Source organism: Leptonychotes weddellii, chromosome 7, assembly GCF_054177405.1.
Source record: "Leptonychotes weddellii isolate Sample4059 chromosome 7, ASM5417740v2, whole genome shotgun sequence".
In the NCBI taxonomy this organism is placed as follows: Eukaryota; Metazoa; Chordata; class Mammalia; order Carnivora; family Phocidae; genus Leptonychotes; species Leptonychotes weddellii.
In genome coordinates, this window is record NC_138375.1 from 69,041,348 (window position 1) to 69,056,410 (window position 15,063).

General features: G+C 33.0%; 1 protein-coding gene across 1 annotated transcript in view; it reads left to right on the forward strand.

The window, feature by feature from the left end:
• SLCO6A1 (solute carrier organic anion transporter family member 6A1) overlaps nucleotides 1-15,063 on the forward strand; it is a 114,135-nt gene that overhangs the window by 59,205 nt on the left and 39,867 nt on the right. Inside the window, exon 10 of the mRNA XM_006727798.2 lies at nucleotides 9,202-9,389. Within this exon, the coding sequence (XP_006727861.1) occupies nucleotides 9,202-9,389 (188 nt within the window). The remainder of the gene's footprint in view (nucleotides 1-9,201; nucleotides 9,390-15,063) is intronic.

Genomic DNA, 15,063 nt, shown 5'->3' on the forward strand with positions numbered 1-15,063 from the left:
AACCATATGATCTTCTCAATAGATGCAGAAAAGCATTTGACAAAGTACAACATCCATTCATGATAAAAACCCTCAATGGAGTAGGTTTAGAGCGAACATACTTCAACATAATAAAGACCATATATGAAAAACCCACACCTAACATCATATTCAGTGGTGAAAAACTAAGAGCTTTTCCCCTAAGATCAGGAACAAGACAAAGATGTCCACTTTCACCACTTTTATTCAACACAGTATTGGAAGTCCCAGCCACAACAATCAGACAAGAAAAGAAAAATCACTCAAATTGGTAAGGAAGAAGTAAAATTTTCACTATGTTCAGATGATGTGAAACTACATATAGAAAATCCTCAAGACTACACCCGAAAACTACTGGAACTGATAAATGAATTCAGTAAAGTCACAGGACACAAAATTAACATACAGAAGTCTGTTGCATTTCTATACACTAACAATGAAGTAGAAAGAGAAGTTAAGAAAGAAATCCCATTTATAATTGCACTAAATAGAATACCTGCTAATAAACTTAACCAAAAAGGTAAAAGACCTATACTCTGAAAACTATAAAACATTGATAACAACAATTGAAGACAATACAAACAAATGGAAAGATATTTCTGCTCATGGTTTGGAATAACCAATATTTTTTAAGTGTCCATACTAGCCAAAGAAATCTACAGATTTAATGCAATCCTTACCAAAATGCCAACAGCACTTTCTATAGAACTAGAACAAATAATCCTAATATTTGTATGGAATTACAAAAGACCCCAAATAGCCAAGGCAATTTTGAAAAAGAAGAACAAAACACAATCCCAGATTTCAAGATATAGTACAAAGCTGTAGTCATAAAAACAGTGTGCTGCTTGCACAGAAATGGACAAATAGATCAATGGAATAGAACAGAATCCAGAAATATACCCACACCTTTATGGTCAGTTAATCTATGACAAAGAAGGCAAGAATATGCAGTGGGAAGAAGTTGATCTCATCAATAAATGGTGTTGAGAAAACTGGACAACTATATGCAAAAGAATGAAACTGGACCACTTTTTAACACCATATACAAAAGTAAACTAAAATGGATTAAATGTGAGACCTGAAACTATAAAATTCCTAGAAGAAAACATAGACAGTAATTTCTTTGACATCATGTATAGAAATCAGCCATTTTTATAGATATGTTTCCTCTGGCAAGGGAAGCAAAGGAAAATTAAACTATTGGGACCACATCAAAATTAGTTTTTTGCTCAGTGAAGGAAACCATCAACAAAACAAAAAGGCAACATACTGAATGGGAAAAGATATTGGCAAAGGATATAGTTGATAAGGGATTAATAACACAACTCAACACCAAAAAAACCAGGCTTATTCATGAGCAGAGGACATGAATAGACATTTTTCCAAAGAAGACATACAGATGGCCAATAGACATGTGACATACTCAGCATCACTCATCATCAGGGAAATGCAAATCAAAACCACAATGATATATCACCTTACACTTGTCAGAATGGCTCAAACAAGAAACATAAGAAATAACAAGTGTTGGCAAGTATGTGGAATGAAAGGAACCCTCATACACTTTTGGTGGGAATGTAAATTGATGCAGCCATTGTGGAAAGAGTATAGAGCTTCCTCAAAAAATTAATTATAGAATTACCATATGATCCAGTAATTTTACCACTGCATATTTACCCAAAGAAAATGAAAACACTAATTGGAAAAAGTGTATTCACCCCTATGTCTATTGTGCCATTATTTACAATAGCTAAGATATGGAAGCAACCCAAGTGTCCATCCATAGATCAATGGATAAAAAAGATGTGTGTGTGTGTGTATACTCATATATGTGTGTGTGTATACACACAAAGTGAGTGTATGTGTAAATATATATGTATACCCACATACAATGGAATATTACTCAGCTATAAAAAGTGAAATCTTGCTATTTGCAACAATATGGATGAATGTAGAGGTATAATGCTAAGTGAGATGTCAGCCAGAGAAAGACAAATACCATATGATTTCATTCATATGTGGAATTTAAGAAACAAAACAGTCAAGAAAAAAAGGACAAAAAAAATAGACTCTTAACTATAGAGAACAATGTAATGGTTACCAGAATGGAGTTGGTGGGGGGACGGGTGAAATAGGTGAAGGGGATGAAGAGTACACTTATTGGGATGAGCACCGAATAACATATAGAATTGTTGAATCATTATATTGTACACCTGAAACTAAAATAACACTATGTTAATTATACTTGAATAAAAAAATGCATCCATGTATTCCATCATCCCAATTTTATAGTTTAAAAGCAATAGGTTACTATCTACCTCTTGCAGTAGCAAAGTTGAAAGAAGCAATTTAAGAGAATATTTTATCTTCTACTTATGTCATTTATTTTGGTTCTCCCCTACCTATCTGCAGCACCCATCCACACCAAAATCTTGAACCACAGTCTTTCTCACAGCATTGGGTTGACCAGTACTATCCTTCTGTTCACCTTTCACTCAGTTTTTTCTTCTTCTGAGGAATTAAAAGTATCTATACTACACTTTCTTGCTGTTTCTATTTCTGTCCACATTAACTCAGATGGGAAAATCAGTCCCTTTATTGTGTGCCAGAGATTACCATACATACAAGGCCTTTATAAGCATATCAGACTTCCTAGAAAGGTAAGAGAAGATTTATATGGCAGCAATACAAATGACTTACGATTGAATATATGTTTGTCTTTTGCCATTTACATCTGTCAGGACTCATTTTAAAATTTCCCTGTTTCCTCATATTTGGGCCATAACCATCAGAATTCCTTATTTCCCTAGGCCTTCTACCAACCTCGAGAGACATGTTCTTATTTTGGCATGTAGTGTTGACTACTCTGTTACTTATTTGACTCCAGGTTAATTTTCTTATGTCCAAAGTTGCATAAATCTGCGTTTAGCTAAATAATGCACTATAACTTCAGCTTCTTCCTTTTGAGTGGCACCAAAGTAGGGACACAGTCTTTAAAAACTCTGTATTTCTCTCTCATCTTTTCTGGCTGGTCTTTGTGAGGGGGAGAGAGCAACAGAGAGCTTTATTTATCCTGACCAATGGGCATTATGCCACCCCCATAGCAAGCAATAAAGTCCTTTGTTATTTATGCACCTACATAATAATATGATGTATTATTATTATCTGTATCTGTATGATCACCTTTTTTTTAAAAGATATTAGCATACCTGACCAACTCCAGTTCCTCATAGTCAGGTTTTCACTAGTATATGATTTAATAATATATCTTCAGTTGTTTTTAATGAATATCAATATAAAAAAGATTGCATACCCTTTAAAAATATTTCTTATTAAATGTTACAGGATATATTTTAAATGATACTTAAAATCTTTAAAATATGTTGCTGTGGAAAACTTTAAATGTAATAGAAAATAGAAAAGCATAATGAACTCCTATATGTCCTTTACCTCTCTTCAGCAATTTATTATCTTATGGAAAATCTTACTTTATACTCCTACTAACTTTCTCTCACCATTTTAATTTAAAATAAATAAATGACCCTTTTTTTAAAGGTTTTATTTATTTATTTGAGAGAGAAAGAATGAGACAGAGCATGAGAGAGGGGAGGGTCAGAGGGAGAAGCAGACTCCCCGCCGAGTGGGGAGTCCGATGTGGGACTCGATCCTAGGACTCCAGGATCATGACCTGAGCTGAAGGCAGTCGCTTAACCAACTGAGCCACACAGGCACCCCATAAATGACCTTTTTAAATGCTCATGTTTTCACCACAGTATAAAGCATAATTGTTTGACCTTGGTGTTTTGATCCCATGTGATATTCATGAGCTAAAACAGCCATCCACCAGATAGCTCCTTCTTTCCTTTCTTGGGAGATTCCCTTTTAGAGAATCCTATTTTAGGGATATTTTTTTCTTTTTCATAAAAGTCTTCATAATTTTCTTGCATTTGTCTAAGGAGTAATTAACTCAATGAGTAACAGTGATAGAAAGAATCCACAAAATGGTTACTCAAACTGTGTGGTAACATTTGATACTGAATAAAAACTGAAAGAAGAATAAAATATTTTTGACAAATATTAAATATTGGACCTGTTAGAAATTATCCAGAATTAGCCTTGATAGAATTAATGGCTCTGAAGGAAAGTGGAAACTAGCAGAAGCTAATTAATGCAATTTGATTAATACAATTTGATATGGATGGAATGATTAATAGATGATTAATGATTAATACAATTTGATATGGATCGAACTAATTAATAGATAAAATATGCTTTAATTTCAAATGGGGAAGAATTGATACCAATATAAATAATTTTATTAAATGATAATTAAATAAAAGGAACAGTATATGTAAAAAGTAATTATGTATCTAAATGATGTTAATGGAATTCCCTCCATTGAAAATATTTTTTCAATCAAAACACGTCAACTTTGAAATAATTCTGATTAGGCACCTGGGTGGCTCAGTTGGTTAACTGTCTGGGTCTTAATCTCAAGCTCAGGTCTCCATCTCAGGGGTGTGAGTTCAAGCCCCATGTTGGGCTCCACACTGGGCGTGGAGCCTAGTTAAAAAATATTTTTTAGCTCTGAAATAATTCTGATTAAATGTTTGTATTTAAAACATCAGAGTAAAAGTGAATTAGAATCGGATGTTCTTCAATTAACTCATACAAAAGTTTGAGTGGTAGAAAATACTTTACCTCTGAAGATTTCTAAATTTCTATAGAAAATTAGAGCCTTACTAAAACTGAAAATAGGTATCTCTTCTTCATACTGCTAACATTCCTGGGCAGTTTTGTCTCATTGACACCCACATGCATTTGTCCTATCTGTGCTACCAAAGATCTTCAAATTTCCTTAATATAGATATTAGAGAAATCTTGGGCTTTACTTCATGATCTCGTCACTGAGACTAGTTCTTTTCTAGCTGATACAGCTTTCATTTTAAATATCAGGATCATGGTGCTTTTCCCAAAGGTTGCTCTATTACAATAGAAGCCTCATTCTAATTATCTATGGAGGGAGATGTAATCTCACCCAAAATATTAAGAATTACAAGAAGCCAGGCTTCAGAGTCTCCTTTCATTGACACATCCTTAGAATATTTTAACTTCATTTACTCACTTCCCACCTTAGTGTTATTTTTATCATATACTGTATTTCTTCATGTATTTTAAATGACATATACTGTTATTGTTGTTTTGTAAAATCAATATACACTTACATTTACCCATTTCCTTGCATTTCCATGTTTTCATATGAGCTTACTTTCTTTCTTCCTGAAGAACCATATTTCACCGTCATTTTTGAAAAAAAAAAACAAAAACCTGTTTTACTGGGTCTGGAATTCTATATTGGCAGTGATTTGCCCACGCCCAACCCTGCCACTTTGGCATTTAAAAGACACCATTTGATTGTCTTATATCTCTTACTGCTTGGTGGCTGTTAAGATTTTCTCTTTGTTTTTGATTTTCAGCAGTTTTACTTTGATAGGCCTAGATTGGATTTTCATTACATTTATTTTGCTTGGTTTTCACAGAACATCTTTAGTCTGTAGATTTATGTGAATCTGTTTGAAAATTCTCAGCTGTTGTTTCTCCCTTACTCTCTCTTCTCTTTTTTGGGGAAAATGGGGAACCATGTATTAATTTACTATTGCTACCTGACAAATTACACAGGCTTAGTGTCTTTAAATAATTCTATTTATTTCACAGTTCTAAGGTCATATGTCCAGATGCCATGATTGGGTCCTCTGTTGAGTGTCACAGGCTGAAATTAGGGTATTGGCTGGGCTGTGCTCCTTTCTGGAGGCTCTGGGGAAGAATCTGCTTCCAAGTTCATTCAGGTTATTGGCCATTCAGTTGCTTGGGGATGTAAAAAATGAGGTCTTTGTTTCCTTGCTAGCTGTCAACTGAGGACCAATTTTAGCTCTTAGAGGCTACCCACATTCTTTACTGCATGATTCTCTTTGTCTTCAAGGCTAGCAACAGATGATCACTTATGTCACATGCTTTGAATCTCTAATTTCAGAAAAATCCCAGTACTTTTTAAGGCTCACCTAGTTAGATGAGGTTTATCCTCTCTCTTTTACAGTCATCTATATCACATAATATAATTTAGTAAGGAGAGAAAATTTCATCAATTCATAGTCCTCAGAATCATGCAGGCTTATGCAATAGGGGGTGGGAATCTTAGGTGGCATCTTAGAATTCTGCCCCACACCCACTACAAATAGGCCTTTTCGCTGTGTTTAGTCACCATGTTTTCCAGTTCTAACATTTATGTTTTTGTAGGATCCAAACTCCTGGTGAAATTCCACATAATTTAAAATATTTTATCCATTTCCCCCTCTATTTCCTGGAAATTATTAATCATCACTATTTTAAAGTTCTTGCTATTAGGTGAATTATGTCGATCATCCATGAGTCTTACTTGTATTTGTTTTTTTCTTAATTATAAGCCAATTATTTTATCTCCCAATAAAATTTTACAATTGTCTATTTCTCTCTTTGTTTCAGCTTCATGTATGTTTAGACTGTTATGTGTATATACATTGATAATTGTTGCATCTTATTACTGAGTTCTTTTCATCTTTATAAAGTGTCTTTTTCCATCTCTGGTAATTGTCTTTGTCTTAATATCTACATTTTATTTTTAAATTATTTTAATTTTTTAAACATTTTTATTTATTTATTCATGAGAGACGGAGAGACAGGGGCAGCAGGAGAAGTAGGCTCCCCATGGAGCGCCCCATGGATTCCCCAATGCGGGACTCAATCTCAGGACCCTGGGATCATGACCTGAGCTGAAGGCAGATACCTATCTGGCTCAGCCACCCAGGTGCCCATTAAATAGTCACTTTAGCTTTCTCTTGCTGACAGATTCCATGTGTATCTTATTTCTATCATTTTATGTTCCAACTATTTGTGTCTACATTTAAAGTGTTTCTTATAGCCAGCATGTAATATGGTTTTGCTTTTTCTTCAGTGTTGCTAATCTCTTTTTTTTTTTTTTAAAGATATACTTATTTATTTGAAAGAGAGAGAGAGTGTGTGCAAGTGGGGAGAGGGGCAGAGAGGGAGGGAGAGAATCTCAGACTCCCTGCTGAGTAAGGAGCCTACCTTGGGTCTGATCTCACAACCCTGAGATGATGACCTGAGCTGAAATCAAGAGTTGGATGCTTTACCAACTGAGCCACCCAGGTGCCCATCTGCTAATCTCTTTTAATTGGAGTTTTTGACTACTGAAATTTTTTGTAATTATTGATATAGTGGATTTAGATCCAACTTCTTCTTTTTTTTATTATTTGAATTGAATATATTTTACTATTTCATTTTAATGTAACTTTTGGCATTTTGGTTATATTACTTTCAATATTACTCCACAATCCTTCAACCCTTCCAGGGCCTAATATCTTGATTCTACCATTTACTCACTAAGCCTTCTTCATATTTTCATTTTCCCCTTTGTCAGCCCAGGTTCTATTGTCTGCAACCATTTATTATGCATTTATCTTTTGTCTAATCTCCAGGTCTATTTTTCACTGTTCTCTACATTCCTCATTGTTCAAGGAGACTGAACTATAGGATGAGAGCTTCCTTGGCTTCTGACTGGGTTAAGATAATAAAAAGGCCTAGTAGAAAATCAGCTCAGGTCATGATCTCAGGGTTGTGAGATCAGACCTATGTCAGGCTCCTCACTCAGCGGGGAGTCTGAGATTCTCTCCCTCCCTCTCTGCCCCTCCCCTTACTTGCACAACCCAAGGCTTTTCAGTTTCTGAGGTTTTTTTTTTTTTTTTTTTCCCTGACTGGAATATACTTTTTTCAGGAAACCACATGATTCACTTCCTTACCTTCTTCAAATCTCTGCTCAAATATCACTGTATCACCAAGGCATTCCCTAATCATGCTAAATTCACTTCTATAATCCCTATATTTTTTTCCTTGCTTTATTTTTTTCTCCAAAGTATATGTCACCATGTGTTTCATTATAAAGTGTTTTTGTTTTTTTTTTTAATTACCTGTCTCATCCAAGTTATCTATATGATGGCAGGGAGTTCTATTGTATTGCTTACTGTGTTTTCCCAGCACCTAGAATGGTGTTTGACACATGGGCACTAAAAAGAATATGGTGGAATGAATTAATTGCAATTTGAATATTTGGATATTTCCATTTGTTATTTAACATATCTAGTAATCACATAACAACTGCCCCAAAGAAGCCAACATGATTTTGGATCATGATTTTATGAATCACTCAAATTCAAGTCATCTTTGTTTCCTCTTATTCTTTAACTAGTAACCTAGTTCCATATTTCTGGTGAATTTATTATTTTTTTTAAAGTTAGAATATTTTCAGTAGATTAATAAGTTTATAACTAGTCTCTGTATCACCAAACTTTGTTTAATTCTTCTTAGAAAATATCACCTATTCATCTTCTTTGATTTATCAACCCTACAACAACAACCCCAAATTTTCATTCAGGGCTACATTGTGACTTTAATTGACTCTAGACTCTTCTGCTGTTGTAAGCCCCTTCCCTCACTTAAAAAAAAAAATAGTGTAAAACTTCATTGGTATGAAGACAAGCATGATCCCAGCTGGATTCATTATTATTTATTCATTATTATTATGTTCAGTTTTCCTTTAATTTTAGGAGGCACTATAACTAAAACATTTAAAGGGGCTCTTAAAGTATTGTGGGCCTTAGGCATTGTGCCTACTTTGCCTAATAGGTAACAGCCCTCATCATTACATACAAAAGTCTTATCTTTTTCTCATGGTTCCAAAACCTTCTACAGTTGGGTAACTGTCCATTTTTCAAGTCCCAGCTAAAAATCCACTTTATTCATTATCTTAATTGTCCTCAATTTATACAGCTCTCCAACAATTATTTGTGCAATTGAAAGTAAATATCTTTGGTGAAATTTTTTAAATTAATAGAATTTATCCAAAGTAACTCTAGTTACACACACACACGCACACATTTTGTTACATAAAATACCTATGGCTTATCATTAATATTTCATTTCTAAATAATGAATGACAGAGTTAATGTAAGAATATTGACTAATAAAACTAGCTAGTGTCCCTGCAGTTGTTGATTTTATTTTATTTTACAATAACAGGAGTTTTGTTTTATATTTCTACAAGATTGTTTCTTATTTTCATTTTCCTAGGCATACTACAATTGTTCTTGTATCCAAGCAGGATTAGCAACCTCAGATGATCAAGGTGATTTTATTGATGCTAGACCTGGGGCATGTGATACAAAGTGCTATAAATTGCCTTTGTTCGTTGCTTTTATCTTCTCTACAATTTTATTTTCTGTTTTTTCTGGTATACCATGCACCCTGACCATCCTTCGGTATGTATATATTATTCAAAATCATTGTTCATTTAATACATGAGAAAGCCAATTTTAGGAAGATTTTAGAATATTGCTATAAATGATTTATTCTTTTGTTTTGAGATAGCAATTGCAAGACAAGAAATTGCTGTATTGTCAAAATTCATATATTTTCTTATTTCTCTGTTTTAACTAATTTTATTTGCTTAAAGTTTCTAACTATCACACTTAGTTTTAATTAAATTTAACTAATAATATGGTAACTTCATATATAGGAAAATTGTTACATTGTCAAAATTCATGTATATGTTTAATTTTTTATTTTATCTAATTTATTTACATAAAGCTTATAGATAACACATTTAGCTTAACTTTAAAACTAAATTTTTAACTTAATTTAATACACCTGGAAAATTCATAATTAGAAAATTCTAAATTATAACACAAATGTGATTATGTTGATTCATTAATTACAGGTATTTATTGAGTATTTGCTTCTATATTAACCAATTTGACTATGAAAAAATCAGTGTCATTAGCAAAGAACATGATAACTTAAAAAATTTTAGAAAATCAGTACACAAGTTTTTCTAAATTAAAGCAACATTTGCTATTTATTTGTTCTTTCTGAATATGTGAATACATTTAATATTTCTTTTTATCATATTAGGAAAATAGTCAGTTGTTATTTTCAAGTTTTTTTCAAGAGGTTAACATAATTTAAGTCATGAGGAGCAATTTGTTGTTGCCTAGGAAAGCAGACTAGAAAACATGAATAAATATATGCAAAAAAAATTCTGAGAACTTAGGAATATGTGGTTTCTGCTTTCAATTAACTTGCAATTTGGATGGTAGACAAAGTTGGACATATTACTACAGTGAAGCAGCTTTTTAATCCATTCATCTGTGTCTGGACTAAAATTACAGGGACCAGTAAGATACATGCCTTGCCTTCAAGTTGCTTAGAGTATAATAGCGGGAGAAAAACACATAGTACAGTGGATACTTAGAGGTGCCTTGATTAAAGCTTGGAGAGTTTGACCCAGGATAAGGTGGAAGAAATGGTCATTTTTATCTAGGATTATTTGGAAATGCTTGTAGAAGGTATGGTACTTGAATTGAATTATGAAGATAAGTGCTTTGTCATAATGCAAACAGATCAGCGTAAAGTTCTTAACAGGAAAACTGAGCAGTGAGAGTAGAGGCAAAAATGTATGAAATATCTTGGCAAGGAGTTTGTTATGACTGGAGTAACATGATGGTAAATGGGACAGGGAGATTTGTATTCCATAAGGATCTGATCATGGAAGGCTTTCTTTGCCATATTAACATAAATGATGTTATCCTGTATGCACCTGGAGGCCATTGAAAACAATAAACCTCAGAATTAAAAGTGACCAACTATGCATTTTAGATAGAATACTTAGAAGATAGTGTAAAAGATGAAGCTGAGGGAAAAACTAGAGAAAAAGGAAAGTACTTAGGATATCATTTTTGAATTTAATAGTGGTATTTAGAGATAGAGGTGATGGAATATATTTGAAAAACATTTAGTTTGGATATAAGGGCAAGATTATTACTTTAATGTGCCTCATAAAAGATATAAAAAGAATTAGGATTATGTGCAGATTTCCAGTCCAGGGAGCTAAATGAATGACAATCCATTAACTGAGATAGGAAATTCAAGAAGAGAATGCTTAGATCAAAGATAAGCAGTAAAATGTTAAACATGCCTTATGTAAAGTTCATGTGAAACATCCAAGCAAATATTTCCAGGAGTGAGATGAGACAGATGATAGTAATATTCCAGAAGTTTAGTTCTGAGTCTTTTCACTTCTCCTTTTAACTATACAAAAACAATAAGGAAAATAAATAAAATAAATAAGGAAAATAAAACACACATGCATGTGTGCATATGCATGCACACACATATACTGTAGTTTTTTTTTTTCATATACTGTAGTTTTAATCTAATTATGAAATAGATAAAAAGTCACAAAGTTGAAATTGCATGTAAGTATTGCCAAAATTGAAGCAGAACTGGAAGCCAGTGTGTAGATTCACAAAGATGTTACAAAGACTGACAGGAAATGTGGAGAGGCTCTCAGAATTGACAGATCTCCTATATCTCCGGCATATTATTTCTGCTCAGAAGGAGAAGGCCCTGCCTTATAATGGAAGTTATGGGGAGCACAACCTAGGTAGATAAGTCAAGGTAGAATCTCTCTGGAAAGAATGAAAGAAAAGGCTTGGAAAATGCCCAGGAGGTCCAGACATAACAGATCTCAAAAAGTGCCAGCAAAATATACCTTCTATAATTGAACACATAACATTAGAAAAAAGAAATGTGAAGAGATCTCAGAAGCCCATGGCTTGCAGTGGAAGTTCTTTTGAGGCAGACCAGAATTGGAGAGGCAGAGGAGGTAGAACCACACATAGGAATTTGAAGCTTGGAAGCCCTGCCTTATGTTCCATTTTCATAACCTCCCTCTAATTTAAGAAAATTCATCTTACTGAATTTTCTCATGAATAAGTGGAAAAGGAAAAGGTTCTGCCTACATACAAAATAACTATAGTAAAAGAAATGAAAGTTATTAAACATTACTACACACAATGAAAACTCAATAGAATATTGTTATGGTGAATCAGATAAAAATATAAATGCAGCTATATGTAAGTTTAAGCTAAAAAAGTTAAACAATTATGGCCACAAAATGAGAAAATAGCTAGATGAAGGAGGCTATGGAATGCAAACTAACAGAACTCAGGAAAGAAGTTAAGGAAACAATTCAGAAATGAAAACTAAATTATAAAGCACACAGGGAAGAAAAGATAACATAGAAACTGTGGTTGAAAGAGAAGGAGGAAGAAATGGAGAATATAGAATCAAAATAAGAAAAAAGTGTTAGAGAAAAGGGACAAAAATAGAAGATAGGAAAAGAAGATCCAACATACGTATAATTGAAGTTCCCAGAGAAGAAAACCAAAACAATCCAACAATAAATATCTAAATCTCTAGTTAAACTTTCCTGAAATAATGATATTTAATAAACACTGAAATAGTAAGCAATAATAATGAATAATGAATATATACTGAAATATAAAAGATTTGCATTTACATACTGAAATGGCACATCAAGTATCTAGGGAAACTGACCCAAAACAGTCAACACTGAGATATATAATAGTAAAATTGTTATATTTAAAGATGAAGAAATAGTCCTTTTGCCATCTAAAAAAAGAGGAAAGCAAAAAAGTTTGGCACTGGATTTCTCAACAGCAACACTCACCTCTAGAAAACTAGAGAGACACTTAAAAGATTGCTGAGGAAAGAAAATATGGGTTAATTACTGTATCATCAACAAACTGCCCTACAATTATAAACAGTTTTGATGTGGCAGAACCCAGGAAATGTTGTTATGAGATACTTCTTAAGAATTGACAGCAAGATGAGTTATAACTAGCCAAGATATAATTGGGAAAACTTTGATAAAATGCCCATTGGTGAGCATTAGCTATGTTAAACTAAACAGATTTAACTACTTATATTTAACTACTATATTTTCTAAATATAATTAATTTATGCTAGAACTAAGACAAATACTAAGCTGAGCAGAAGGGTGACAAAATAGAATACAGTGTAATATGATTTGAAAAGTAGAGATTATATGACAAAAATGAGGGAAGAAAACAGATCAAAAGAAGGACAAGCTTATTGGATGCCTAATAGGTAATAAATGGGGAGTCAAGGGAAATCATCTTTATAGACATTTTACTGAAGCATAATATATATTCAGAAGAGTGCATATATCACTAGTATACAGTTTGATGCATTTTTATAAAGTGAAGACACCAATGTAACCACAATCCAGTTGAAGAAATCAATAATTACAAGTATTCCAAAAATGCTTCCAATAACTCCCTTCTTGTCACCAAGTCCTTCATTCCTTAAAGTTACCACTATCCTGACTTCTATGCTGAACAGGTTAATTTGTTCTGTTTGTACTTTATGTGTATAGGAGATTATGGCACATAGTCATTTGTGTTTGTATTGTGTTAACAATGTGCTTCTAAGAGTCAATATTGTTGCATATAAAAGAAATTCATTTTCATTGCCCTATAGTAATGCTGTCTGATCATATTATCTAAAATAATGAGATGTTTTATATATTTGCTTTCCAAAATAGTAGTCTATCCGCATGCGCATGTTGATATTTGAAATACAGTGAAGTGTGAATGAGGCAGTGGACTTTTTTATTTAGTTTTAATAGACTTAAATTTAAGTAGGCACAAATGGTTAATGGTTACCATATTGTATAGCATAGTTTATAGTAGTCCATTCTATGAATATACTAAAATTTGTCCATTTGTTCTATAGTTAATGTTTTCAGTTAAGAGCTGTTAGGGTTGCTGTTTCCATAAACATTTTTGTACTTGTCTTTTGGGAAAGATATGAATATATTTCTATTGAATACATATATAAACAACAGAATTGCTGGGTCATAGGGTTTACATATATTAAGCTTTTTAATTTTAAAAGTTTTTGTACAAATTCATTCTTCTAGCAGTCTGTTATTGTTTTTTTAACTTGAGCAATTTTGTTGGGTGTGTGTTAATATTTCACTGTGATTTTAATATCCATATTCAGAGGACTGATATGATTGAATACATTTTCCTGTACTTATTAGCCATATGAACACACAATTTTGTCAAGTATCTGTTTGGTTCTTTTGTCTATTTTTATATTGGTTTGTCTGTTTATTATTGATTTGTAGGATTCCTTTCTATACTGTTTATATACCCCAAGTCAGGAATTACTTGTCATATATATTCATAACAAATATCTTTTCTGACTCAGTGGCTTGCCTTCTCAGCTGTGATAATGTCATCTTTTGAGGAAAATAATTTTTTGATTTTAATGTACTGTTTAAGAAGTATTTCCATAAGCAGAATCATGAGGACATTTACTACATTATTTTAATAAAAATTATAAAATCAATAATTCAGCTGGAGATTTTTTTGATATATTGTAGGAATCCAGTTTCATTCCTTTTTTGTATGAATACTAAGAGACTCCCCACCATTTACTTAAAGGCTATACTTACCCTGTAGCAGTGTACAAGAGACCCTATATATGTGGATCTATTTCTGTATCTGTTCTGTTCCATTGGATTATTTATGCATGCTTGCACCAGTATTACACTGTCTTAATTGTTGTACAGTTATTGTGAATATATTTGTATCAGTCTTTGTTGTAAGTCCATCTTCGAGACTTTCTTGGCCATTCTTGTATTTTGAGGTGATTGAAATCCAGCAAGTCAATGTCTATAATAACATGATGACATTTTTTGGGGGGGGGGCTTTTTTTATGTTATGTTAATCACCATACATTACATCATTAGTTTTTGAGGTAGTGTTCCATGATTCATTGCGTATAACACCCAGTGCTCCATTCAATACATGCCCTCTTTAATACCCATCACCAGGCTAACCCATCCCCCCACTCCCTCCCCTCTAGAACCCTTGGGTTGTTTCTCAGAGTCCATAGTCTCTCATGGTTTTCTCCCCATCCGATTTCCCCCCTTCATTTTTCCCTTCCTACTTTTTTTTTTTTTTTTAACATATAATGTATTTGTTTCAGAGGTACAGGTCTGTGATTCATCAGTCTTACACAATTCACAGTGCTCACCAT